The sequence below is a fragment of the Mirounga leonina genome, unplaced genomic scaffold (assembly GCF_011800145.1).
Source record: "Mirounga leonina isolate KUSES-001 unplaced genomic scaffold, KU_Mleo_1.0 Mir_93, whole genome shotgun sequence".
NCBI lineage: Eukaryota > Metazoa > Chordata > Mammalia > Carnivora > Phocidae > Mirounga > Mirounga leonina.
Genome location: NW_023270854.1, coordinates 13,954,292 through 13,982,163, shown reverse-complemented (window position 1 = coordinate 13,982,163; position 27,872 = coordinate 13,954,292). Strand labels below are relative to the sequence as shown.

Sequence of the window (27,872 nt, the reverse complement as noted above, 5' to 3'; positions counted from 1 at the left end):
TTTTAATAAGGTATAACAATAGTGCACGTAGGAAACAATGGCCAAATGAACACCACTATCAAATCAAACCAAACTGATGATGCCGACTCTATTCACCTCATACCAAATACATTTAGAACATAAATTTAAATATGTTTTTATAGTTATGAAGATTACCTCAAAGGGATTTTTTTCTCTAGTTTAAGAAATGCACTTCTTAAAAAAAAGAAATGCACTTCTTTCAGGATGCCATATAAAGGGCAGGACTCTGAAGTTTATGACCCGCTATGAATGAAGATACAGTGTAAAAGATCAAAAGAAGAAAATACTAAATTGTAGCTCTGTCAGCCCAACTCGGTTTTATGGCCTGGGCAGGATATTCTTCACCCGGCTGTTAAAAGAATACCTGATGCCACAAGGTTCTCCAGAGAACCACTGAGCTCACAGCCACAGGCGCAGCTGCCTACACTGACTGCAGTCTATTCCTTTAAGAGTCTCAATTTAATTCTGCTAAAATCTGCTCTGAAGATGCATTTTTAAACATACTGGACTACACCCATAAATACTGTCTCATGCCCTAATAATACACTCTTCATTTTTAAACAAACTATTACTTATTTGTTTTGTTTTTTAAACATTTTATTTGTTTATTTGACAGAGAGAGACACAGCGAGAGAGGGAACACAAGCAGGGGGAGTGGGAGAGGGAGAAGAAGGCTTCCTGCTGAGCAAGGAGCCTGATGCGGGGCTCGATCCCAGGACCCTGGGATCATGACCTGAGCCGAAGGCAGAAGCTTAACAACTGAGCCACCCAGGCGCCCCTATTACTTATTTGTTAACCTGAAACGAACAGCTGAGGAATCTCTCAAACCTATTTTGAAAACCCACTGCAATCACCATGATGACACTATGACCATTACAGATACGTGCAGACCACATTCATGGGGTTGGTGAGCTCCCACTCCTCTCTAGAATTCTGGGACACATTCTCACCATTTCTGTATTCATAAAGCAATCAAGTAGTAAGAACAAAAGGACAACATTCTATTCCTGTATATAATAGGCATGTTATGGCTGAAGTTATTAACTATATTACTAATAAAAAGGAGTTTAGAAATAAAATTTGTCACAAAGGGAAACCACCACAGGAGCACAATTCAAATAACTCTGGATCCCATTAAGGAAACTCTGCCAATAAATTTAGTAATATCTGCAACATGACAAGAAACATCTCAGCTTTTCATATATACATTCACACAGGAATAATTAGAAACCCAAAACTTAAAAGCAACATTCTCACAAACAGAATGCAGGAAAAAGTACAATAATGAAGTTTTGTTTTGTTTTTTAAGATTTTATCTGTTTATTTGACAGAGAGAGACACAGAGAGAGGGGAACACAAGCAGGGGGAGTGGGAGAGGGAGAAGCAGGCTTCCTGAAGAGCAGGGAGCCCAACGCGGGGCTGGATCCCAGGACCCTGGGATCATGACCTGAGCCGAAGGCAGACGCCCCAATAATGAAGTTTTGATAACGTGAACCCTATTATATGGTGTTTTAGAGCTTTGAATCTTGAAGCATATTTTCCAGCCATTATCCAAGCCTTTTCCTGGCAATAAATTAGATGCTGATGAAGATGCATGCACCACTCATGCCCATCAGACCTGTCCCACATGGGTCCCCAAGGCGGTACATGCCATCACTGCTATACAGGATACCCAGAGAAGATTCTAGAATTCTAACTTTTCAACAGGAGCAGCAGCAAATCAAAAATGTCCCCCTGCAGCCTCAATCTGGGCAATTCCATTTAGAAAGCCTAATTTTTCTAACTCAGATTTTCATTTTGTTTCCCCATCCCCACCCCTTCCATCCCCCACCTCCCCTCTGCAATCATCTTCCTTTGTTAAGAGGGCATTTTTTGGATGTTATAATAAGAGACAAAGAAGACAAACAGCAGAGCAAGGAGGTATTTCAGCAGGGATGACCAGGAGACTATGTGGGGAATTTATGCAGGATCATTCATTGCTTTCAGCCTGATGAACAGAACCCAAGCTCTGAAGTCCCCTATTACACCCGCCTTCAAGAAGTCTCTCAGAACAAGCACCCCATTTCACTGACAGGAGTTAGATCTGTGAGGACAAAGCACTGAGACTGAGATGAACTGTGGTTTAACCTAACTTACTAACTGGCTGTGCCTTTATCACCTTGCTGTCCCTTCTGGATTCTGTCAGAGTGACGGAGTGCACCAGGACAACAGACATAATCCAGGACCGTTCCAGGTAAACCTGCACTTGTCACTGTGTGTGGAGGGCAGCTCCCTTTACAAAAAGAACCATTACCACAAAATATTTCTACAGCATAGTTTTTACACTGCATAGCATGAATCAATTATATCATATTTTAATAAGTATCATCAATAAATTATAGTACTGAAACATGGGGTTAGCATCCTTTTCTGATGGTTAGTCCTGCAGAGCGGGGGTCATCAACACATTCTCGACCCGCGAGGGCTGATGCACCATCCTGTTTCCCTTGGTTTGAATGATGCTCAATGTTTGTCTTATGCATCTATAGTCTCTCGTTCTGCAATTATTTTGTGCTCTGATGAACACTTTATTCCCATGATGGTTGTGTAAAGGAATGCAAGAAATAGGCCTGGAGGTACCACGCAAGTGCCAGGAAGAATGTCATGCTAGATGTTAAATACAAGTTTTGCAATGGCTCAAAGCCTCTTTTAAAAAGGATCAAGCAAGCACAGGTAACACAAATAAAAATAGATAAATTGGACTACATAAAAATTTAAAACTTTTGTGCATCAAAGGACACAATCTACTTCTGGCTCATACCCTCCTAATCAATATTTCTTTCTCCTTCAAATCCAAAATGTATGTTATCAAAACTCTGCAGTGAATGGTTCCTTTGCAACAATCACACACAGGATCAGACACAAAGCCACTTTTAAAAAAGATTTATGAGAGTCACAAAACAAAGACTTCGGGAAATTCCCTGTCGTAGAGGCAGTGAGGGGCAGCGGGGATTCTACAGCCTTGGCTACTGAAGCGCTGCCCTCCGCGCCTGCTCCATCATTCACCAGTCTGTGAAACAGGCGAGTCACACTCTCCTCATCTCTAAAATGGGCCACAGTGTTCTCATCTCTAAAATGAAGACACTAAATATATCTACTGTGAAGAATATCTACTTTACAGCGTTGTGATAAAGATCACATGAAATAATGTGCTGGAAGATCCTTAAACACTGCAGCACAACACAAAGGTTGGTCAGTTGTGGCAGAGGTGGGACGGCAGGGGGGCAATCCTTTGACTGACAGCTTAGACCTCCTATTCAAGTTCGAGCTTCTGTCTTATTTTGCCTTTACCTAATGCAAACCGATTGCCCGGTCTCTGAACTGCCTTCATCATGTCTTTCAGGACTCCTGTCTCAAATAACCAACTGCTGGGCATGTGGACTCTATGTTGCAATGCACAGCTTTGCTCTGACCTTGTGGGTAAGTCTCTGCCTCTACTCTACTCTAAACAAGCTTACTCCATTTGGGCCCCAGTACTGGCTCCAGAACTCCAGATTTGACAGAGGGCAATCAGAATTGATGTACTGAGGGACATTCACTCCTTCCAACTATAATATCATTCTTCACGCTCATGAGTGAAATGAAAGGGCAATAAAATCTCAGAGAGACGTGAGGGTATTCCATGTGGTTACTGCCCTGCATTTCTCCTTTCCTTTCTAACGAAGCTTGAAAAAGTGGTCTATACTTAAACTCTACTTCTTGACCTCCCATTTCATTTATTCCTTTCTCTTTAATTTTTATCAGAGTCAAACACGCAGTATTAAAAACGTAAAATACTGGAGAAAGATTTACGATGAAAACCGACAATCCTCATTCCTCCTTCCCTACTTCTCAAGACAACTGCTTTGGCCACTTCTCTTTTTAGATCTTCTGGCGGTTACCTCCTTACCATGAATTAGTATCTTTATGTTGCTATTTATTGATACATCAATTTAAAACATTATATATTAAGTCCCTGCTAGGAAAGAGAAGAACTGAGCATACTTATACTATATCCTACTAATTTCACTTTTAGATAGTTATTTTTTCTTCTATTAGTTTTTCTTCTATTTTTCCTTATGAGTTATCTTTAAGGATTTATATGTAAGAAAATGGGACTATTTTAAGTGTCCAGTTAGATGAGTATTAAGACATGGTACACCACATAACCATCCTCACTGTTAAGACAGAGAACATTTCCATCACCCCAAAAGTTCCCACATTCCCTTTTACAGTTCAGCTCATCCTAACTCCCAATGCTGGAGATGGGTAATGGTGATAACTGCTCAACAGTGTGAATTTACTTAATGTTGCTGAAATGTACACTTAAAAGATGTTAAGATGGTAAATTTTGTTATCTGTATTTTACAATTAAAAATAAAAAGTCTCAAAAAAAACCCAAAAAGTCTCACACACAAAAATACTATATTTTACGAGAATATGTCCCAAACAAAATTCTGGCGTATGTCTAAAATGAAAGAAAATTAATCAAACATCGGAGAGAATAAGGAGATGTATGTCAAACACAGGAAACACTCTGAAGGATAAAAAAATAGAACCACAGAATAACATCAATACTAAATAGCTGTCTTTACTGAAACTTCTTAGATGCCGGGCACTGTGCTCAATGCTCCATGTGGAGTCATCCATTCAGACAACTACACGAGACAGGGGAGAGATGAGAGGGTTTAAGTCACTTGCTGATGGTCTCGTAGCTAAAATGTGGCTGAAGTTGTCCAAGCCCAGGTGCTCTGGTCTAAAGCCCATGTTCTAACCCACTATCTTGTCTGGACACTTTGGGATCAGAGGGCTGGAGAGAGAGAGAGACGTCAAAACTCTCCCTAAGCATTTAAGAGTAATGAAAGCAAAATGATCTAGGGACACCTTTTACATGCCTGGCACATATGGAATGAAGAAGATTCAAATCAGATGAGGCAGGGAGGCAAACGTGTATATAAATAAGAAAGCAGGACCAGAAGTGAGCTGCCAAGAGGTAGGAACAGAGGAGAGAATGTCTAACACAGTCTCACCCAAACCTATGCAATTTCCAGCAACACAAGTGCTAAATAAATATTGACTAATGAAAAAAAAGCAGTCTATAAAAATGTATTGTCTCCGCGGGCGCCTGGGTGGCTCAGTCGTTAAATGTCTGCCTTTGGCTCAGGTCATGATCCCAGGGTCCTGGGATGGAGCCCCTCATCGGGCAGCAGGAGACCTGCTTCTCCCCCTCCCACTTCCCCTGCTTGTGTTCCTGCTCTCTCTCTCTCTCTCTCTGTCAAATAAATAAAGTCTTTAAAAAAAAAAGTATTGTCTCCGAATGCATTTGAAAACAAAAAGGCAAAAGGACTGACTTTGCTTTATTTCTCAAAGAGAAGAAATTTAACAGATTATGGCAATCATTCATATTCAAATCATGTTAAAGAAAAAACTGACTTTTTGTTCATGTTATACTAGAACACTGTTGTAAGGTCTCACATGTTAAATGTTCTCATATTAAAGATTTTAAGAGGCAGATAAGGATTACACACAATTTAAATTGACACAAAATCTATACTGCCACTGAGTGCATCATTTTTCTAAAGAGACTGACAGATTATGAGGACAGACTCTGAAAACCCAGATCAGATTCACAGTTTCCCTTGCACCTTCCCACTGTTCTATAGTTCTCTCCAGAGTTAGCATCTATCCCCACATCATCCCAAGAAAACATCTGCTAATGTGTTAATGTTAAGAATTGGAGAGACATGTCTCACATCCAGAAGCTTAAAATAATTGCTACTTGCTACGTTTACCTCAAAAATCAAATTGGTACCTTCTACTAAGATGTCAAGTTATTATTTTTCACTGTATTCTTAAGAATTTCAATGTGATTATATACTGCACCTTGTTCCAATATCAAGCCAGCTTCCATAATCCTTGACTAAGAAGAAAAAATGCTGTAAAATAAAACAAAATATGGCTCCATTAAAAACAAAGGTATTTTCATTCAGATGAAAAATAATTTATTTTAGGATTATCAGTTTCAGACTTCTGACCTCTTATAACCACTATCTGACTAGAATCTATAAGAATATGTCCTTTATAGAAATTTCTGCTTGGACTAAAATGAGCAATAGCCTAAAAGCCAGATGTAGCATTACAATTCGATCAAATGAACACAAAAGTGACATTTATGAATAGCTAAAAATAAAGATAACCAACTTAATTTTTTTAAGTAAGCTCTAAGCCCAACGTGGGGCTTGAACTGAAGACCCCGAGATCAAAAGTTGCAGACTCTACTGATTTTAATAAAAGACACGAATAATACCAAAGACCTCAGTGAAAAAACGCCATATCATCTATTTATCAAGAAATATCTACTGACAGCCTACTATGTGCTAATCACTGTGTTAGGTCCTGGAGATAAAATCTCTTTTGGGAGTTGTATAACCTAGTGAATAATTCAATCAAATTATCAGGTGTGTGTGTGTGTGTGTGTAAGAGAGAGACAGAGAGAGAGGGAGAGAGAGAGATGAGTGTTATCACTGGAAAAGACAGGCAATTATGGGAGCACAAAGGAAGGGGAACATACCCCACATGGAGTATAAGGGAAGGCTGTCCCAATAAAGGGTCTAAAAATCTAAGTAAAAAGTAAGAGTCAGGTGAAAGAGGAGTCTGAGGAGATCGGAGGAGAAGTATGTTTCTGACAGAGGGAGAAACCTATGTAAATGTCAAGAGTCCAGGGGGAGCGCGGCAGGTACAGGTGAGGAGGCAGGTGTGGACAGAACAAGGTTGGAGATGATGCTGGTCAAGTAAGCAGAAGCTAGGTCACAAATGGCTTCGTAAGCTAAAGAAAGCAATCTGACTCTTTACAAAATTAATCAGAGAATTTAAATTCCCTTCCATTAACATATCTTGCTCTTTGTGAGCAAAACTGAAAGCTGATTTGTTCTAGCATTATTATGTTTGGTCAATTTCAGATATATAATGGATATCCAGTTCAACAGAACACAAAAATGCTCTCACCTAAATCAAGTGACTAGGAATCTGATTGGGAAGTTAGACTACTTGGTGTCTCCAATCAGTTCTAGCATAGGATGTTATATAGTGAAGAATTAGCTTTACCCAAAGAGAAATCTGGCCTTTGCCTTCAGCTACCTAGAATGACTTCTAGGCCCATGGAATGCCATGCCTGATGGGAGTATTTTGCCTTGGGGCCTTAGCCACTGGACAGTCTAATAATGTGATTTATATTGGGGGCTTCAGGCCATGTGCTATCAGGTACCACCTCTAGAAGGAGTGAACATTAAAGGTCAGTCATGGGGACAAAATGTGATTGATCCTCATTAAAAAGTTGAACAACCGAGGCTCTTGTGAGCCTCGTTGGCAGTACTCCCTATGAACATCACACATCAATGCTGGAACAGTAATGCTGTCCTGACTCCACAGGGAGAGGACCAGAGTTCCACATCCGGACCCTTCCTAGACTCTGCCTTCTGAGTCTCTTCCCTTGGATAACTTTAATTTGTATACTTTCCTACAATAAATCGTAACTGTGAATATAATAGTTTTCCGTGAGTTTTGTCCTTCTCGTGAATTATCAAACCTGAGGGCAGTTTTGAGAACCCCCTGAATTCGTAGGTGTAAAGTAGGTTCTTTTTCTTAATACGCTATGTACAAGAGGCCCACCTGCATGGTCCTTACTCAGAACTCACTCATAAGAGTCATTAACTTGGTAACATCTTCCCACTTGAAAAGCTCTATTTCTTCTTTCCTTCCTTCCTTCCCTCCGTTTTCTCAATCTTAGAAAAGGGTTAGAGAAATCAACATTTCAAGTAGGAAAATGATGTATTACCTAAATCTAAAGTTAGCTTTTTCTGTGAACTTCCTATGGAAGGTTCATTTCAGACACAATGCACCATGGAAGACTAGGTATAAAATGACAGATGCAAATAAATCAAGTAAGAAGACTTTTGACACCTTCAGAAGAACACCCTTCCTGCATAAGTCATTTATAAAAAGAAAGTAATTTATATGTGTAAATTATGCCAGCACTTATAACTTAATATCTAAAGATTTCATGCACAGAAATGCATTCAGATTTCTCTTGATTAAATTAAACCAGCACTTAGTTTCTCAATCTTATTTATACTGAATATCCAGTAATGCCTTACCAAAGCCATAATGTCTGATATGATGAGAACCATGAGAAAAAGGCTGGAAAAAAAATAAAGAAAGATTACACATAATAGAACTGGCACATTTTTAAAGCACATTAAAATAAAAATGAGAATAATCAAATAATCCTCTATTAGTATTTTTGCTTCTGAAAATACTACTTTAGACAAGGGCTCTATTCACATTATAATGGACAACTGTCCCACAGTATAGTCTGGAATTCAAAAATGCTATTTAACATTTTGAATATTTGTTTCAATGGTAGGAAAGGGATGTGAATTATGATTTTTATTTATTTATTTTGGAGAGAGAGAGAAGGAGAGGAGGAAGGGGTGGAGGAAAGGGAAGAGGGAGAAGGAGAGAGAGAAGCCCAAGCAGGCTCCATGCTCAGCACGGAGCCTGATGCAGGGCTTGATCTCATGAACCTGAGATCATGACCTGAGCTGAAGTCAAGAGTTGGACCTTAACCGACTGAGGTGCCCAGAATTATGATTTTTAATTAAACTTTTTATTTTGAGATAATCACATGCAATTACAAGAAATAATATAGAGGGATCTCATGTACCCCTGGCCTAGTTTCCCCCAAGGCAGTATCTTACAAAACTCTAGTTCAATATCACAACCAGGATATCCACACTGACACTGTCAAGATACAGAATGTTTCCATCATTACAAGGATCCCTCATGATACTGTTTTATAGCTACATCTATCCTCCCTGCACCAACCCCCTGCCTAATCTCTAACCCCTGAAAACCACTAATTTGTTCTCCATTTCTATAATTTTGTCATTTCAAGAGTGTTATATAAGTGGAATCATTTATATAACACTTTGTAACCTGCTGGGATTATATTTTTTCACTCAGCATAATTCCTTTGCGATTCATCTAAGGTATTGTAATGTATCAATAGTTAGATCCTTTTAACTGCTGAGTAGTACTCCATTTATGGATGTACCACAGTCTGCTTAACCATTCAAACACTGAAAGACATTACAAATAAAGCTGCTATAAACACTCGAGTACAGTTTTTTATGCAAACATAAGTTCTTATTTCTCTAGGAAAAATGCCACAGGACGTAATTGTTGGATCTTATGGCAGTTGCATGTTTGGTTTAATAAGAAACTAAAACTCCATGGGACTCCTGGGTGGCTCAGTTCATTAAGTGCCTGCCTTTGGCTCAGGTCTTGATCCGGGGGTCCTGAGAGGAGTCCCACATCGGGCTTCTTGCTCAGCGGGGAGCCTGCTTCTCCCTCTGCCTGCCGCTCCCCCTGATTGCGCTCTCGCTCACTCTCTCTGACAAATAAATAAATAAATAAAACCTTTAAAAAAAAATAAGAAACTAAAACTCTTTCCAGAGTGGTTATACAATATATGTTCCCATCTGCAATATATGAGAGCAATTTCTTTGCATCTTTACCAGCATTTGGTGTCACTACTTTCTATTTTTAGCTATCCTGATCGCTGTATAATGATACCTCACTGTGGTTTTTTTTTTTTTTTAAAGATTTTATTTATTTATTTGACAGAGAGAGTGAGAGAGCACAAGCAGGGGGAGTGGCAGGCAGAGGGAGAAGGAGAAGCAGAAGCAGGCTCCCTGCTGAGCAGGAAGCCTGATACGGGGCTCAATCCCGGGACCCTGGGATCATGACCTGAGCTGAAGGCAGACGCTTAACCGAGTGAGCCACCCAGGTGCCCCTTCACTGTGGTTTTAATATGCATTTCCTTAGTCATTAACGATGTTGAACAGCTTCAACTGCCATCTATATATGCTCAGTTCTTTTGCTCATTTTCTCATTAAATTGTTTGGTGTTTACTGTTGAGTTTTGAGAGTTCTTTATATAGTCTGGATAGTAGTCCTTGGTCAGATACATAGTTTGTAAATATTCTCTGCCAGTATGTAGCTTGTCTTTTCATTCTCTTAACAGGATCTTCTTTTTTGTAGAGCAAGAGTTTTTAATTTTGATGAAGTCCAATTTATCAATTTTGCCTTACACAGATCATGGTTTTAATGTCAAGCCTAACTCTTTCCTAGCCCAAATCTCAAAGATTTTTCTCTTATGTTTTTCCTAAAAGTTTGAATCTGGTCTATTTTGAGTTAATTTTTATGTAAGGTGTAAGATTTTGGTCAAGATTAAAAAAAAAAAATCACAGCATGCCTCCTTGATTTCCTTAACAAGGCAATGAAGAACTTAATGCTCATGTGTAATACAGAATCTTAGCTTTTTTATTTGCAGAAGAAATGGACAAATTTCCCTCTCCCATTAAGGTATCACAGCAATTAGGTAATAAAAGGGGAAAAAATGTAAATCATTTTTGTCATCTAGTGCTTTTCTCTTAAGTCCAAACAGAAAACAACAATGAAAAGTGTTCTCAGATTTTAAAATTTTTATGTACAATACAGAGCTGCAAGAAAGCTGTAGATTTCTCTCATCTCACTTACAAACTTAATGTTCTAAAAAAGTATTTCCTTCAGGGAAAACTCATATGATCAATTATTGAATTGCATTACACAGTTCCATTTCAACTAGTCTAAAGTTAGTATGCTTATTTTAAAATCATCCTTGACTTCTCTTTTAGACATAATTGTTTTTCTAACTATAGGTTTGAAATATAGAAATGTAACTCAATAGTTCACATACACAGACATATAGCACAAGTCAGACTTACCATATCTAATTGAAGTGTTATGTATCATTCACAAGTCTGACAAAACAGACATATAATAAGTGTGTTAAACTAAGAGTTTGTGGAGAACAAAATGGTCATTGAGTAAACCTTCTGAACAAAACACCAATTCTCAAAGTAACAATCCCAATGAAAGCTCTGTCTAGCATGGGCTTTAATGGTTCCAGTTACTGAATCCACCCCAATTTACACAGCCCCAATTACTACAAAATGCTTTCCTTCTTTGAATCAAAATCAGTGAAACAAAAATTCTACCCTATGGCTCTAGTTCTTCTGAGACAAGAAGAAAAAAAAGAAATACAAAGCAATCTACATATTTAATGCAATCCCCATCAAAATACCACCAGAATTTTTCACAGAGCTAGAACAAACAACCCTAAAATTTATATGGGACCACAATAGACCCTAAACAACCAAAGCAGCCTTGAAAAAGAAAAGCAAAGCCGGAAGCATCACAATTCCAGACTTCAAGCTATATTACAAAGTTGCAGGCATTAAGACAGTATGGTACTGGCACAAAAACAGACACATAGATCAATGGAATGGAAGAGAAAATCCAGAAATGGACCCATAACTATATGGTCAACTAATCTTCGACAAAGCAGGAAAGAATATCCAATGGAAAAAAGTCTCCTCAACAAATGGTGTTGGGAAAACTGGACAGCAACAAGCAGAAGAATGAAACTGGACCACTTACTTACACCATACACAAAAGTAAATTCAAAACAGATGAAAGACCTAAATATGAGACAGGAAACCATCAAAATCCTAGAGGACAGCATAGGATTTGACACTGGCCATAGCAACTTCTTACTAGACATATCACCAGAGGCAAGGGAAACAAAAGCAAAAATGAACTACTAGGTCTTCAAGATAAATAACTTCTTGGGATGCCTGAGTGGCTCAGTTGGTTGAGCATCTGACTCTTGATTTCAGCTCAGGTCATGATCTCAGGGTTGTGAGATCAAGCCCCTCGTCGGGCTCTGCACTGGGTGTGGAGCCTGCTTAAGATGCTCTCTCTCCCTCTCCTGTGCCCCTCACCCCCTCTCTCTTTCTCTTTCTCTCTCCCTCTCTAAAAAAAGAAAGAAAAAAAAAGATAAAAAGCTTCTGCACAGTGAAGGAAACAATCAACAAAACTAAAAGGCAACCTTCGGAATGGGAGAAGATATTTGCAAATGACATATCTGATAAAGAGTATCCAAAATCTATAAAGAACTTATCAAACTCAACACCCCAAAAAAACAAATAATCTAGTTAAGAAATAGGCAGAAGACATGAATAGATAGACATTTTTCCAAAGAAGACATATAGATGGCTAACAGACACATGAAAAGATGCTCAACATCACTCATCATCAGGGAAATACAAATCAAAACTACAATGATATATCACCTCACACCTATCAGAATGGCTAAAATTAACACAGTAAACAACAGATGTTGGCAAGGATGCAGAGAAAGAGGAACCCTCTTACACTGTTAATGGAAATGCAAACTGGTGCAGCCACTCTGAAAACAACACAGAGGTTCCTCAAAAAGTGAAAAATAGAACTACCCTATGATCTAGCAATTGTACTACTAGGTATTTACCCAAAGGATACAAAAATACTGATTTGAAGGGACACATGCACCCGATGCTTATAGCAGGATTATCAACAATAGCCAAGCCAAGGGCGCCTGGGTGGCTCAGTTGGTTAAGCGACTGCCTTCAGCTCAGGTCATGATCCTGGAGTCCCTGGATCGAGTCCCGCATCAGGCTCCCTGCTCGGCAGGGAGTCTGCTTCTCCCTCTGACCCTCCCCCCTCTCATGTGCTCTCTCTCATTCTCTCTCTCTCAAATAAATAAATAAAATCTTAAAAAAAAATAGCCAAATTATGGAAAGAGCCTAAATGTCCACTGACTGATGAATGGCTGAAGAAGATGTGGTGTGTATGTAATGGGATATTACTCAGCCATCAAAAAGAATGAAATCTTGCCATTTGCAATGATGTGGATGGAACTCGAGGGTATTACACTAAGCAAAACAAGTCAGTCAGAGAAAGACAAATACCATATGATTACACTCATATGTGAAATTTAAGAAACAAAATAAATGAACATAAGGGAACGGGGGGAAAGAAAGAGAGGGAGGCAAACTGAGAGAGCAAACTGCAGGGGAAAGGGCAGAGAACAAACTCTTAAGAGAACAAACTGAGGGTCAGTGGAGGGAAGGTGGGCAGGGAATGGGCTATATGGGGGATGGGTATTAAGGAGGGCACTTGTTGTGATGAGCGCTAGGGGTTTGTAAGTGATGAATCACTAAATTCTATTCCTGAAATCAGTATTACAGTGTATGTTCACTAACTAGAATTTAAATAAAAACTGGAAACAAAAATAAGAAATGCAATTTAAATGCAACAGACTTTTAAATATCTTTTTTGAAGTTTGGTTTGATAGTTTTAAATGTTTTTCTAAAACCACGTTTAATTGTAGGACACAGATGATGTTCTGCAACCCTTTGGAAGTAAGACACACGTGATTAGGGTACTTACTATCTTCTCAGCCTCAGTTTCCTTATCTATAGAATGGGCAGAGTAATACCTACTTCAGAGCACTGTTGGGAAAATTAAGTAATATATGTAAATTATCTAACACAGTGCCTGCATATGGTAGGTGCCTAATATATACTGATTTCTTTTTCACTCTTTGTAACAAAAACTTTAGATAAAATTAAAGACACAGTGAAAGACAGAATCTCTGCCCTTTCAGAGTTCATAGGATGTGTATTAGTTTGCCTGGGCTGTCATAACAAAGTACCACAGCCTGGGGGGTTCAAAAACAGCAACGTATTCTCTTGTAGTTTTGGAAGCTGAGTCTGAGGTCAAGGTGTTGGCAGGGTATTCTCATTCTGAGGCTCTTTCCTTGGTTTGGAGATGGCCATGTTCTCCCTTTGTGTTTACATGGTCTCTCCTCTGTGTGTGTATGTGTCCTAATCTCCTCTTCTTATAAGGACACCCATTTATATATTGGACTAGGGCCCACCATGACCTACCTTATTTTACCTTAATTATCTCTTTAAAGGTCCTATCTCAAATACAGTCCCATTCAACATATGCTTTGTTGGTGTGGGGATAGGGGAGGGCACATAATTGAGCCCACAACAGGGCGTGAAATAGAAAAGTAAGAAATAGTTCATCATGGGGCACCTGGGTAGCACAGTCAGTTAAGCATCCAACTCTCGGGTTCAGCTCAGGTCGTGATCTCAGGGTCATGAAATGGAGCCTTGCACCAGGCTCCACGGTCAGTGTGGAGTCTGCTTAAGTTTCTCTCTCCCTCCCCCTCTGCCTCTGCCCTTTCCCCAGCAGGTGTGTGCTCTCGCTCTCCCTTTACCTAGGTAAAGTTACCTAACTTTAGCTAGGAATTTGAGGGGACGGCAGTTGGGTAAGAAAAGTTCATCAGAGAATATGACGTCTGATCTAACACTCAATTAACAAGAAGGAAAAGCTTTTCCAGAGCAAATTTTGAAGTATTCTGTGAAGACTGAGGAACAAAGAAGTTGTCCAAGGTCACACAGCTAGTGAGAGGGCAGACTTTTTTTTTTTTAAGATTTTATTTATTTTGAGAGAGAGAGAGCACAAGTCGAGGAAGAGCAGAGGCAGAGGGAGAAGTAGACTCCTGCTGAGCAGGGAGCCTGAGGCAGGGCTCGATCTCAGGAGTCCAGGACCACAACCCAAGCTGAAGGCAGATGTTTAACCAACTGAGACACCCAGGCTCCCCAAGGGCAGAATTTAAACATAGTAAGTCTGGCCTCAGAGCCTGTGCTCCTAGCCATGATGTGCATTGTCTCCCCAAGGCACTATCTACTCTTGGAAGCCTTTGGCATGCTTACCATTTTCCCTTGAATGTGTCCTTTGTTTCCCTTACTTATTCATATATTGGTCAAACAAGAAGGCATAAATGTGACAGTGTTTACTACTTATGGTGATCAAATTACTATGAAAGTAGGATGGGATTATTACTCTCCTTGTTCTGGAAACAGTATTTCCATTAAAATCTGGTTAGTTTTGATATTTTATCCCTGTTTTCAAGCTACTGAGCACCTAGATCCTATGAGACTGTCCCATGAATACTCCTTGATTCAAGAAATAAATGCATGCTACTGGGTTTTTATACAAATGATAATGAATGTTACCTCTTATTACTTCCACCAAACCACTAAGGTCATTCAGCTCTAACCATCTTCCTGCTTTTACTCTTGTCCTCCTAAAGGTATTAGTCATAGAACAGACAAAGGTGGGGCGCCTGGGTGGCTCAGTTGGTTAAGTGACTGCCTTCGGCTCAGGTCGTGATCCTGGAGTCCCGGGATCGAGTCCCGCATCGGGCTCCTTGCTCGGCGGGGAGTCTGCTTCTCCCTCTGACCCTCCTCCCTCTCATGCTCTCTGTCTTTCATTCTCTCTCTCTCAAATAAATAAATAAAATCTTAAAAAAAGGGCGCCTGGGTGGCTCAGTTGGTTAAGCGACTGCCTTCGGCTCAGGTCATGATCCTGGAGTCCCGGGATCGAGTCCCGCATCAGGCTCCCTGCTCGGCAGGGAGTCTGCTTCTCCCTCTGGCCCTCCCCCCTCCCATGTGCTCTCTCTCATTCTCTCTGTCTCAAATAAATAAATAAAATCTTAAAAAAAAAAAAATCTTAAAAAAAAAAAAAGAACAGACAAAGGAGACTTTGAGACCTTCCAATGGCTTCTTGCCTCAACTAGGAAAAATTCAGAAGTCCAAACTATGGCCGAAATGGCCCCATATGATCTGGCCCCTACCTATCTCTCCAACCGTCCTTCCTACAATTTTTCTGTTAGCACACTCTGCTTATGGCTGGTCCTCCTGCTGTTCTTCAAATACTCTACACCGGTCTCACCTCATGCCCTTTGTATGCTCCACACCCTCTCTACCTAAAAGTGCTCTTTTCTCATATAGTTTCATGGTTCACTCTGTGTTTATTTCAGTCTCTGCTTAAATGTCTCCTCTTCGATCTGTTTTTCTTCCTGACATTTAACACAACCTGACATTTTATGGCAAATATTTTATTTCTTATTTGTCTCACTGAGTAGATGGTAAGCTCTATTCACCACTGTATTACCAGCAGCTAGAACAGTGGCTGGCTTGTAATAGAAATTCAAAACATCATATGCTAAATGAATGGTAGAAGTAATCAGCATAAAATAAAATTGAAAATGGCTACTACTACATATTGTGACATTTTTTTAGACACAAGACTGACTGAACTTCTACCTTCTGGTTCCATAGAACACTACAAAATTCTTTCTTTTTTTTTTAAGATTTTATTTATTAATTTGACAGAGAGAGACACAGCAAGAGAGGGAACACAAGCAGGGGGAGTGGGAGAGGGAGAAGCGATGCGGGGCTCGATCCCAGGACCCTGGGATCATGACTGGGCCGAAGGCAGACACTTAAACGACTGAGCCACCCAGGCGCCCCTACAAAATTGTTTCTAAACAACACCAAATAACACCATAGAAAGCTAAAACCACCAGGGTAAAATCTGGAAGTGACAAAATAATGATGGAGGAAGCAAATTTTCTTGATAAAAACCCGATCTATACTCTGACCTAGGTAAATTAGTTAGAACTGCTGGAGATAATAACCATTAAAAGAAATCACACCAGAACAAGCTAAAATTCATAGACTTTAAGATAGACAAAAATTAGATAAACGAACACAAATTTCTTTGTTAAGAAATTTTAAAATATTTGGAAGTAATTTAGTTTCACTTCATATAAATTAAAAAATCAAGCTGGCTTAATATAGTTTCCCCTGGAAAATGCTCTTGCAATAAAAGTGATTTAATATAGGTATAATTCTTTTTTTTTTTTTAAAGATTTTACTTATTTATTTGACAGAGAGAGAGATAGCGAGAGAGGGAAAACAAGCAGGGGGAGTAGGAGAGGGAAAAGCAGGCTTCCCGCTGAGCAGGGAGCCCGACGCGGGGCTCAATCTCAGGACCTGAGCCAAAGGCAGACGCTTAACGACTCAGCCACCCAGGCGCCTCAATATAGGTATAATTCTGATTCAAATTTGAATTCCTAAATATGGGGGCATACCATTCTGAAGATCAAAACGTCTAGTAGGACAAAATAGTATATTTAAAATGATAGTGTCAAAATATCTTATATTCATTTCAGTTAGTATAGGGCATGAGAAACTAGCTTTTTGGTTGCTGGATCACACTGCTGACAATTTGACCTCCCCAAATTCTTTTTTCAATCACTATTGTTTATCCATGGCTTGCTTGTATAGTTGAGTATGTAATCAAATATAGAACAGAAAATTATCCCTTTTAGGTCTCGTCATTTGGTTGATTGTCAAACACTTCTGTAATCCTAATGATAAGGAAAATCTGTGTTCTAAGATGGCCGACCGAGCCAGTGAGAGTCCCAGTCCTTGCCCCAGGGCTCTTCCAGGTTCTTCTCCCTGCCCTGCTTCGCGCACGTGCCAAAAGGGCCAAGTATGAGGAAGTAGAAGTGTATAAATTGCCCCCTTTGTTTGTGCTTGGGGCTCAGACTTTTGGAGATCACTCTCCTCTGAGCCCACCGGCGTTAAATAAACCTCCTATCCTCCAAGATCTCCAAGGGCCACTTGGTTCTTTTTGTCGGGCGATCCAGTCCAGGTTCCGTAACACTAAAACTTGCTTCTCTTTCTCAGCTGCTGTCCCATAGTCTCTTATGCTTTGTTGCATTCTAGAGGTGAGGAAGCTCCATGTTATCTCATGCTGTGAAATGGATTAACTTCAAAATGTCTTCCTCAACTGTGACAGGCACTTTGGGTTGTCAGTTTCCTATACCCATTCCAATCCACAACTTCTTGCTCTCTAGTCACCTTCCAGGTTAGAAGGAACTTGTGCTCATTAGAGTTCTGCTCATTCAGACATAATCTGAAATCTGTTGGATGGGGCATTTGGGAAAGAAACTGTTGCCCTGATGGGAGGGGAAATCTGACGACGTATCTTTTTGTCTCTTCCCCTAATGGTCCTTCTTCCTATCTGGATGGCAGATTTGATGCATGGAGGTATGAGGAGAAAGGCCAAACCCTAAGAAAGGGAGGGCAAAAAGGCAGGGTTGCTGATGACATCACACCAGCTTTGCACTGCCAACCTCTAGACTCCAAGTTACACGAGACACATAATTCCCTATTTCTCTCAGCTACTATTAGATTTTCATTATTTACAACCAAAGGCATCTTTTTTTTTAAAGCTTTTTTTAAAGATTTTATTTATTTATTTGAGAGAGAGAGAGAAAAAATAAGTGGGGGGGGAGCAGAGGGAGAGGGAGAAGCAGACTCCCCACTGAGCAGGGAGCCCGACATAGGGCTCAATCTCAGGACCCCGAAGCGGGGCTGGATCTCAGGACCCCAAGATCATGACCTAAGCTGAAGGCAGATGCTTAACCAACTGAGCCACCCAGGCACCCCAGTTTCAAAAGCATTCTTTTTTTTTTTTTAATTTTTTTAATTTTTATTTTTTAAAGATTTTATTTATTTTATTTGACAGAGAGAATGAGAGAGAGAGCACATGAGAGGGGGGAGGGTCAGAGGGAGAAGCAGACTCCCTGCCGAGCAGGGAGCCCGATGCGGGACTTGATCCAGGGACTCCAGGATCATGACCTGAGCCGAAGGCAGTCGCTTAACCAACTGAGCCACCCAGGCGCCCTCAAAAGCATTCTTAATGGTTCAATCACTAAGTAATCTTCATGCCCAGATACTTCCTTGTAGTGATCTCTATGCAAAATACACAAGTCTTTGAGATGAAGCTAGTTATCAAGGTTGAGGAACTAGATAAATTGTTGATACTTAGAAAAGTTAATTTTAAAGTCATGCAAAATAAAATAATGTGAACACAGCTTTTCTACTTCACCTTTTTTAATACTAACTTAAGCAATGAGTTGAAAGAAAAGCAGTTAGAATCATTCCCTGGTCTGTTATACTGAACTCATCCTTGGCATTATGGATCTAATAAGTCGGTCATTAGTATAAATGCCACCTCCACCTTAACGCCTAGGCTTTCAAAAATTGTGTTGTCAGAAAATGTTTATCAATATAAATACTGAGATTGAAAATGAGGATAAAAAGGAGAGATGCTATCAGTGATACTTAGCAAGTGGCAAGGTGGGAAGGATGGACTTAGGCGTGTGTGATGAATTAGATAAAGAAAACAAGATGAGCTGGTTGTCAATAGCAAGAAAGGGAATTACCAGGTTCAGGATGTGACATATTAAATTTGAGGGGTCACTGTGACATTGCAAGTAATTTGTAAAGGTTTAGAAGTCACAAGAGAAGACATTTATGATGTCTTAGTCACCTTTGCCTCAGTTCTCTACATTGATGTTTAGTTTTTCCTTGTGCGGCTCTCAGGACACAGTTAACACACACACACACACACACACACCTCTACTTCTCGTTCCATGTGTCAGGACACAGTTAACACACACACACAAACAAACACACCTCTACTTCTCATTCCATGTGTTACCAGCTCTTCCTGCTAAAAGAAATGTATCTGCTAACGGAGATCCAAGAAAGTACATGTCATTTACGAGCTTTTTATTGCATCTAAGTAACTATTTTTTATGTGATGCTGACAAGGTATAAATGTTTTCACTGTTAAATTTATGTAAATATCCTGCAAAAATACTAAATAGTTAAACTAGAAAGAAATTTCTACTATTTTTAAATAGTGGAAGAAAACCTTTTAAAATTATAATTGTTATTACAGCATATGCATAATAATATGCTAAACCCAGTTCTAGCTTAAACTCATCAGAAATATGCAAATTTATGCTAATATTAGTTATTTCTTTCAGCACTGAATATGCCAGTTTGATTCAAAAATAACAGAACTGCTAAGAAGCTTCGTATTTATCTCAAGTGTCTTTCAGAGACGCTGATCAGTTCTGTGCTGATGAGGCAATTTTATTGGTTCAAAAAAGCAAATAGTTTAGTTGCTAGCTTCTCTAAGAGTCTTGATTGCTTAAGACTGACTGCTCCAGGGGCGCCTGGGTGGCTCAGTCGGTTAAGCGACTGCCTTCGGCTCAGGTCATGATCCTGGAGTCCCGGGATCGAGTCCCGCAACGGGCACCCTGCTCGGCGGGGAGTCTGCTTCTCCCTCTGACCCTCCTCCCTCTCATGCTCTCTGTCTCTCATTCTCTCTCTCTCAAATAAATAAATAAAATCTTTAAAAAAAAAAAAAAAGACTGACTGCTCCAGAAATTCCTCAAAACTTAGAAAGAATAATTCCCATTCCACTTGTCAAATATGTAGAAAATAAGACTGAGAAGGTATGTAAATTACTGACATGTAGAACAGTTAATTTAAAGCCATGTAAAATGAAATAATGTTAACACATTTGTCTCATACATATTTTAAGAAATAACCCAAAACAGAATGATATCCCTCCTGTTTTGTAAGCACGGTTATGTCTACAATAAACAAATCATTAACTATAATTTAACATTTATGTTTTACTGTTTTCTAGGGAAGCTCTTCACTGGCTTGAATAATATTCTAATAACATTTTACTGTTGAGAAAGCATATTTGTCTGCGAGAGGCTCTGATAATCAACTAATTCCCTCTAATGATGGCTGAACTCTGGCTCTAAGGGTACAACATTTTTTTCTCATTTTTATAATAAACAACTTCTGCTACAGCATTGTAGCAATCACATATCTACTCTCACTGCCGGAGAGACAGGGCACGTCCAGTGCTTCTTAAACATTCACCTTACCTTTTTGATGATAACTGGGTAGTTAGCTGAACAGCTTCAAAAGCACACATCACAAGAACAAAGGGGATTAAAATCTGTTTAAAAGGACAACAAACCATGCCATGGGTAGCTGAAACATTTGAAAAACTTAAAAATAAATGCTATTTCTGCTTATAGCAATATTTCAACTTCTCAAATAAATTTGATCTCTATTAGTGAAGAGCAAACTCTGAAATAAAACCATGACATCAATGACATAGAATACTGATGAAATGATTTAAAAATCTACATCAACAGTGTATGTAGTATAAAAAGATAAATATCAACACTTATTCCAAATAAAACCTAATACAAATTTTTGTTCTAACTCATTATAATAATTAATGATCATGTTCAAATGATTCCAAGACAGTATGAGAGGCACAAAATGCCCAAATCCAAATAAATCATAGAGCCTGATAATTTGATTCACAGATTTCTGAATCCATCTGGTCACTTGATACTATAACTCTATAAACATGATCTTTTCACGCATTTATCTTAATACAACTTTATTTCTGATTATATAATTCATATTCACTGTAAAATATTTATAAAAATTTTGAGAAAGGTATATTATAATTTATACTGGTTGAAAACCCATAACCCAGAGCTAATAAATACTGTTAATATTTTGAGATACTGCTTTCTAATAACCAATTCAATATATATATATGTGTGTATATATATATATATATATACTTGATGTATAATAAAAAAGAAAGAAAGAAAATACGGAAAAGAAATGATGTTCAGGACAGTGTAAGATTCCTTCAAGTGAAGGACATATGACTAAAACAGTTTGGGAGAACCTTCACTTCTGGCCACATTAGACAAAAAAAGCCATTGAGTGCATTATGTCAGTAAAGCTCTGAATGAGACTGGAGAGTAAATCTAGTATTCTAATTTAAACTTTTGTTTTTCTCTGCTTTTTTCTTATTTTTAATGAAAGGCCAATGGTCTCTTATAGACTAAGAGCAACTATCATTAAAAAATGTAAAAGAGGGGCGCCTGCGTGGCTCAGTCGTTAAGTGTCTGCCTTCGGCTCAGGTCATGATCCCAGGGTCCTGGGATCGAGCCCCGCATCGGGCTCCCTGCTCCGCGGGAAGCCTGCTTCTCCCTCTCCCACTCCCCCTGCTTGTGTTCCCTCTCTCGCTGTGTCTCTCTCTGTCAAATAAATAAAAAATTTAAAAAAAAAATGTAAAAGAAAGTTAAAGAAATAATGCATGTTTTAAAATAACTCAATAAGTAAAATAAATAAATAAATAAATAGAAAGAAAAGAAAAAATAAACATAACAAAATAACTCAACAGAAATTGTAACATGAGAAAAATATCTTTTTAACATTTCTTAAGATTACATTTGTATTAATGCAGTAACAAAAAAAGGATATTAATCCAATTAAGAGACACATACTTTTTAACAATTAGTACTAATGTGAACTGAATAGAAGGTAATTAGATTTTAGGCAGATATATACTAACTACATAAAATGTGCCAGGCACTGCGGTAGAGGGAATAAGACAGGAAAGAACGTGAATCACATTCCATAGGAGTCTAAACCTCCAAAGCTGAGGAATTTACCATTATCTTGGTATCGTCAGCACCCAGCTGGTGCCTGCTGCATTACTGAATGTAAGCACTCAATGACGGATTTGTGGAGTGAATCAATCCATTCTAGGTACATGGATTATGAGAAAAGATTATAACATGTGGGCAGTCTCGTGGGGAGCATATAGAATCTTTGGGAGCACTGCAGTTCTGATCTGCACTGCCCTTCCCCACAGGCTTTCATCATCTGTGATAGGACTTCCCAGAACTTACACAGAATCTGTACTCTGTGGAATTTAAATGGGCTTCAGGATAAAGCAAAAAGGTTAACTGTATTTTGGAGTAAAAGCTAAAGGGTCTCACCTCTCATTCAGCATCATCTGTGAAGGTATCTTCTTTCTGTGCTATTTCGTTCTGTCAGAATGACTTTATAGTCTTTTTTTTTTTTTTTTAAGATTTTATTATTTATCTGAGAGAGAGAGGGATAGAGCACAAGCAGGGGGAGCAGCAGAGAGGGAGAAGCAGGCTCCCCGCTGAGCAGGGAGCCCGATGCGGGGCTCAATCCCAGGACCCTGGGATCATGACCTGAGCCGAAGGCAGACGCCCAACCGACTGAGCCACCCAGGCGCCCCAAGAATGACTTTATAGTCTTAAAGTCATGTAATGTTACATAATCTTAATGTCACAATGAATTGATAATCTTAACAAGTATCTTAAGAAAATAAGAAAATAAGAAAACTAACCTTCCACATCATCAGGGCTCCCATCATAAAAGGACTAAACACGGTCAGAAAGCAATAGACAGAGGCAAGATCAAAGCTAAGGAACCAACAGAAAGAAAAAAGATTTTAGAATTCACATTGTAACTTTAAAAGAATGTTCTACTAAAAAGGATGTTTAAAATAACTTTCTGAAAACTACTCTTACTAAAACACAAGCATACACTGTATTAAGAATATTAGGAAGCCACTAAAATGAATGAGGTAGATCTGTATGTGCCAATACATACCAATCTCCAAAATGTATCCTTCAGTATAAAACGCACAGTACAGAAGGAAATCCTAACTTGTATTATCTTTTATTATAAATATGCTGTCTTCGTTTAAAATTACCTGTTAACAGAAGCTATGTTCCCAGTTCCAAAAAATGCTGTCACTAAGAAGAAAACCTAAACAGAGTTAAGGAAATGCCAAAACAAGTCAGAATTCATACAAATTTCTCCTTCATTTAGAAAAGATATGCCTTTTCTACCATGAGGGTAACTTGATTTTTAACCTGTACATTTGGCCATAAATTGTTGTAAGTGAATGTTCCATTATATCTCCTTGTGGATGCATTTTGAAAGAACCAGACTGAAGAGGCAATGTGCTAAGAACCGGAGGCGTGGGAGTTTATCCTCACTTGTCACTAGTATCTTTGGGAGGGCGTTTTCCTCTTCTCTAGCAGAAGCAAGTCAGAGTATTGTATCTGTAGTTGGCCACTGATGATTTTTTCACAAGAACAGGGACCTAGTGCATCACATAGATATTCTCAGGAGAAATATTATTTTCAGTTCATGCATACTTGCTGTGTGCCCCACTACATGTGAAATGTGCCAGGTTCTTTGGAAGGCTCAGAAAGAAATAGAGACCATGTTCTACAATAATTCAACAGAGAATGAGTCACGAGAAAATGTTAGATATCTTTTTGACACTTCTTAAGCTTACATTTGTTTTAGTGCAGTAATAAAAGGTAAATATTAATCCTACTGGTGTCTAAGAACTAACTGCTAGGAAAGCACTAGGAAAATACTGTCTGGCCCATTGAAAGGACTCAATAAATGTTAGCTATTTTATTATTATAGACACATACACAAAAGTGGTAAAGAAACACTCAAGAGGATGTATGAATTATGACAACTTTCAGTGAAAAAGTGGCATTTGAATTGGTGACTTGAACCTCAAATGTACTCATGGATCTATTCATTCAACCAATCAATTAACCAACATTTATTGTCTAGTATATGTCAGAGGCAGAGCTAGACCCTAAGAACATAAATATGAATAAAATAGTCTCAAAGTGCTCCCATGTTAACTAAGATTATGATGATATACAGAAGTATACAAGAGGCATTTTAAGGTAAACAGAGGGAAAATAAAAGACATAGTCAAGAAACATTAAGAGGTGTGATAGAAGCTTAGGGTTTATTGAAGGATACAGTGAAAGATAAGGCAGGAACATAGATTGGTGGCATATTAATAAAAAGCCTTGAACTTTACTGTGGAGACAATGAAAAGCCAGCAAACATTTTAGGTGAGTGATACAAACAAGAAATACCAGTGACAGTGAGATATTCAAATCAGGGAGACAAATAATTATAGGCAGGAAATACAATTGGGAAGCTATTTCAGTAGATGTCAGGGGCAAGGAAGGTCTGAACTGATGCACTGGGAGCAGAGATGGAGAAGTGGGGGGAGACAGTGGGACTTCAGAACTGGACAAGAAGTAGTTAAATACGACAAGTTTGATGGCCTGGGTGACTGGGAATATGGTGATGCCATTCGATGAGATAAGGCTTGCCAGAGAGAGACTTTGGAGGGGGTGGGCTGTTGTTAGTCAGTCTGGGACATATATTTGGTGATGCACAGCAGAATATTGGACATATGGCTTGTGAGGTCAAGAGAGGTCAAGGCTGGAGAAGTAAATCTCAGAGTTGTCTGCACGGAGGTATCAGTCAAAGCTATAGGAGAGGGTGACAGTATCCAGGCAGTGTAAGAGGTTAAGGTTAAGGGTAGAGCTTGGAGAAGAACATCATTCAAGATCAGACAAAGAAAGAATATGTTTTAGTGAGGGAGAATAGAGAGGATATAAAAGCTAAGAAGAGAACCTGGACCACGTCCTGGAGGGAAAGGGAAAAGCAAGAGAAGTCAACAGAGCTGAATGTTATAGTGGTCAAGTAAAACTGAAGCTCGGACTGTGCAGTCAGGGAGCCCCTGCAGACCACTGACAGCGGCAGAGCCCTGGCAGGGACATCTGACGGATACTCACGGAGCTACTGCGTACCAGGCACTGCTCAAGGCTTAAAGATCCAGTATCTAAGTGGGGAGGAAATGGTAGCAGCAACGACAGATTTTTCTTTTAAGGAGCTCGGTTGTAAACAGGAAAAGACGAGATGAAATTATACTCTAGGGGGACGCAGCGTTCAAGGGAAGAAGTGTTGATTAATGGAGGGTGATGGAAGGAGCCTGCAAAGACAGAGAGAGCAAAACCGAGGACAGAATCAAGAGGGAGAGAAGGACAGCACCACAGTGAGTTCTAAGGAAATACCTCCCTACGAATTTCTTGAAGCGGGTCAGCCTGCCTTCCCAAATGAGACTTTACTCTGCCATATTGTCTTTCAAACTTCTAACACTAACAACTTTCACACAACGTTGCCTCTGATGTGATTCAAAAACCTTGTGAGGTAGATGTTATAGAACATGAGTACAGTTTAAAATACACAAAGAAAGTACAAACCAAACTCAGCACAGTGGTTTCTTCTGGATGAGGGAAATTAGAGTGGAGTTGGGAATTGAAAGAAAACTTTAGCTTTGGCGGTAATGTTTTAATTTTTTAAAAATGTGTGACACGTGTGACAAAATAGTAATTGTTGATCTCTTGGATGGTGGGAATACACACATATACATTTGCTTGTTATATCATTCTGCATGCTTTTCTACAGTTTCGACATTTTTTAAAAATATGGACTGTATGAGAAAATTATAGTTAAAAGGTGGTTAAATGGCCTCCAAGTGGTCACTATTCACGCAAGGCAAGTACCTCCTTACTCCACTAAATGGGAGGTTGCAGCACCTTAAAAGTCCAAACAAAGGATACAAGGAAAAAGGCCCTCCGGACATCATCCAGATAAATCTGTCGAAACTGCGTTATATCAGGATTGTAGGTGAACTGGAGACTGGTGACCTGTGAGACAATAAGAAATACATGAGCACACAAGAACAGTTCACTTACTTCTACCCTCAAGGGCAAACTTCCAGTCTGGTACAATAGCTGACAAAATTAACTAACAATAAAGCTGTTCCTATAGTTTAATTACATCTTAATACAATCTGCCAAAAGGTATAATACATTGCTAGTAACATACTGAACAGAGCTGTAGTATTGCTGAATAAAAGGGAGAATCAGGCTTTTCCTTATCTTATATAAATGCTTCACTCTTAAATCCCTATATAACTCTTCCCTTTTCTATGTCCTGGTTTCTCAGTGTCCTGATATTCTAAAACCCTATCATATTAAAAAAGCATGATAAAATCAAATATTTCTGTCTCTTTGTTCTTCTGTTAATTAGAAATTATTTTCTCTATATACAAATGCAAAATATTCCTATTTTTGGTAAAATAGAAAGTCACTCAATTTCAACAAGAAGGATGCACTTTTGCTTAATCCCCCTCTCCCCAAAACAGTAAAACTAATGGGTGAGTTTAAAGGGAGACTTTCCCCTCCTCCACTATCCATGTAATTTTCCACTAAGTTCTTTGGATGCTTTAATACTCCTTTCTATAAGAAGAAATATGTTTTCCATTAAAAAACAGAATTTAAAAAATGACACAATGAATCTCATTTTTAGATTTAATATTAAAATATTTAATATTTACTATTAAGGACAGTCTGACCATTTACTAGAATCTGAACAAAACTGTTTTCATGTACTGTTTTAATATGTCAGGGCTGAATGTTAAAAACCAGTAATTATTTAATATACTTCAATGAAGTTTCCTCATTATTGAAATTAATTATTCTAAATTATCAATTACCCTGTAAGCTCAACTGGAACCAGTTATGGATGGCTCAATGGATCAACTATGAAGGTGTTTTTCTGCAATATTCATTTTATCTGACCTCAGTAAAACTGTAAATATTCTATCACCAATGGTTTATAATTACCTTCAGTTCTAAAATAAAGGCAAGAGACATCAGTTTAACTCTATAGCTCAGCATGATAAATGTGTCCTTAAAATTTAGCTGGCTTTTAGCCAATTCAAAGTGTACTGTGTTGAATAAACAGCCTCAGGGGTACCTGGGTGGCTCAGTTGGTTAAGCGACTGCCTTTGGCTCAGGTCAGGGAGTCTGCTTCTCCCTCTGACCCTCCTCCCTCTCATGCTCTCTGTCTCTCATTCTCTCTCTCTCAAATAAATAAATAAAATCTTTAAAAAAAAAAATTTTTTTTTAAAAATTAAAAAAAATAAACAGCCTAAGATTTGGACTGAGGCCACAATCACTAGGGTGGCAGAATAAGCAATTCAGAGTAGGACCACTAGAAAGAGAAAAACCACACTGCAAACACAAATGTCACCTTACGATCGAATTCATGAACTGATTTGTGACAAGATAAATATTCTTGTGAATACAATAAATTGAGGGAAAGAAAAATTAGATATGAAAACAGAGGAAAATAAGATAAAAAGCATTCTTTCTCCTCCACTCCTTCATCTACATTGATGTTTTTGTACATCAGTGATTCTCAAATAATCTCTAAGAAAAACCCAACCTATTTAATGCCTATTAAAGAATAAAATCATGCTTTTCTGTTGTAAATGAACAATTTTCTTACAAACTGTTTAACTTGATTAATCATTAACTAAATTATGACTGCCTTAAATGGTGCATAGTTTTTG

The 27,872-nt window shown here is 38.7% G+C and overlaps 1 protein-coding gene across 5 annotated transcripts in view; it reads right to left on the bottom strand.

Moving 5' to 3' along the window:
- The window catches only part of PIGN (phosphatidylinositol glycan anchor biosynthesis class N), a 109,835-nt gene that overhangs the window by 4,066 nt on the left and 77,897 nt on the right, over nt 1-27,872 (bottom strand). For 4 of the 5 annotated variants that reach the window (XM_034996201.1, XM_034996199.1, XM_034996198.1 and 1 more), the window contains 6 exons: nt 26,074-26,160; nt 23,331-23,386; nt 22,962-23,037; nt 20,650-20,723; nt 8,193-8,235; nt 5,923-5,975 (listed from right to left, as the gene is read on the bottom strand). In XM_034996201.1, the coding sequence (XP_034852092.1) occupies nt 5,923-5,975; nt 8,193-8,235; nt 20,650-20,723; nt 22,962-23,037; nt 23,331-23,386; nt 26,074-26,160 (389 nt within the window). The remainder of the gene's footprint in view (nt 1-5,922; nt 5,976-8,192; nt 8,236-20,649; nt 20,724-22,961; nt 23,038-23,330; nt 23,387-26,073; nt 26,161-27,872) is intronic. The other variant, XM_034996203.1, reaches the window with a different exon arrangement.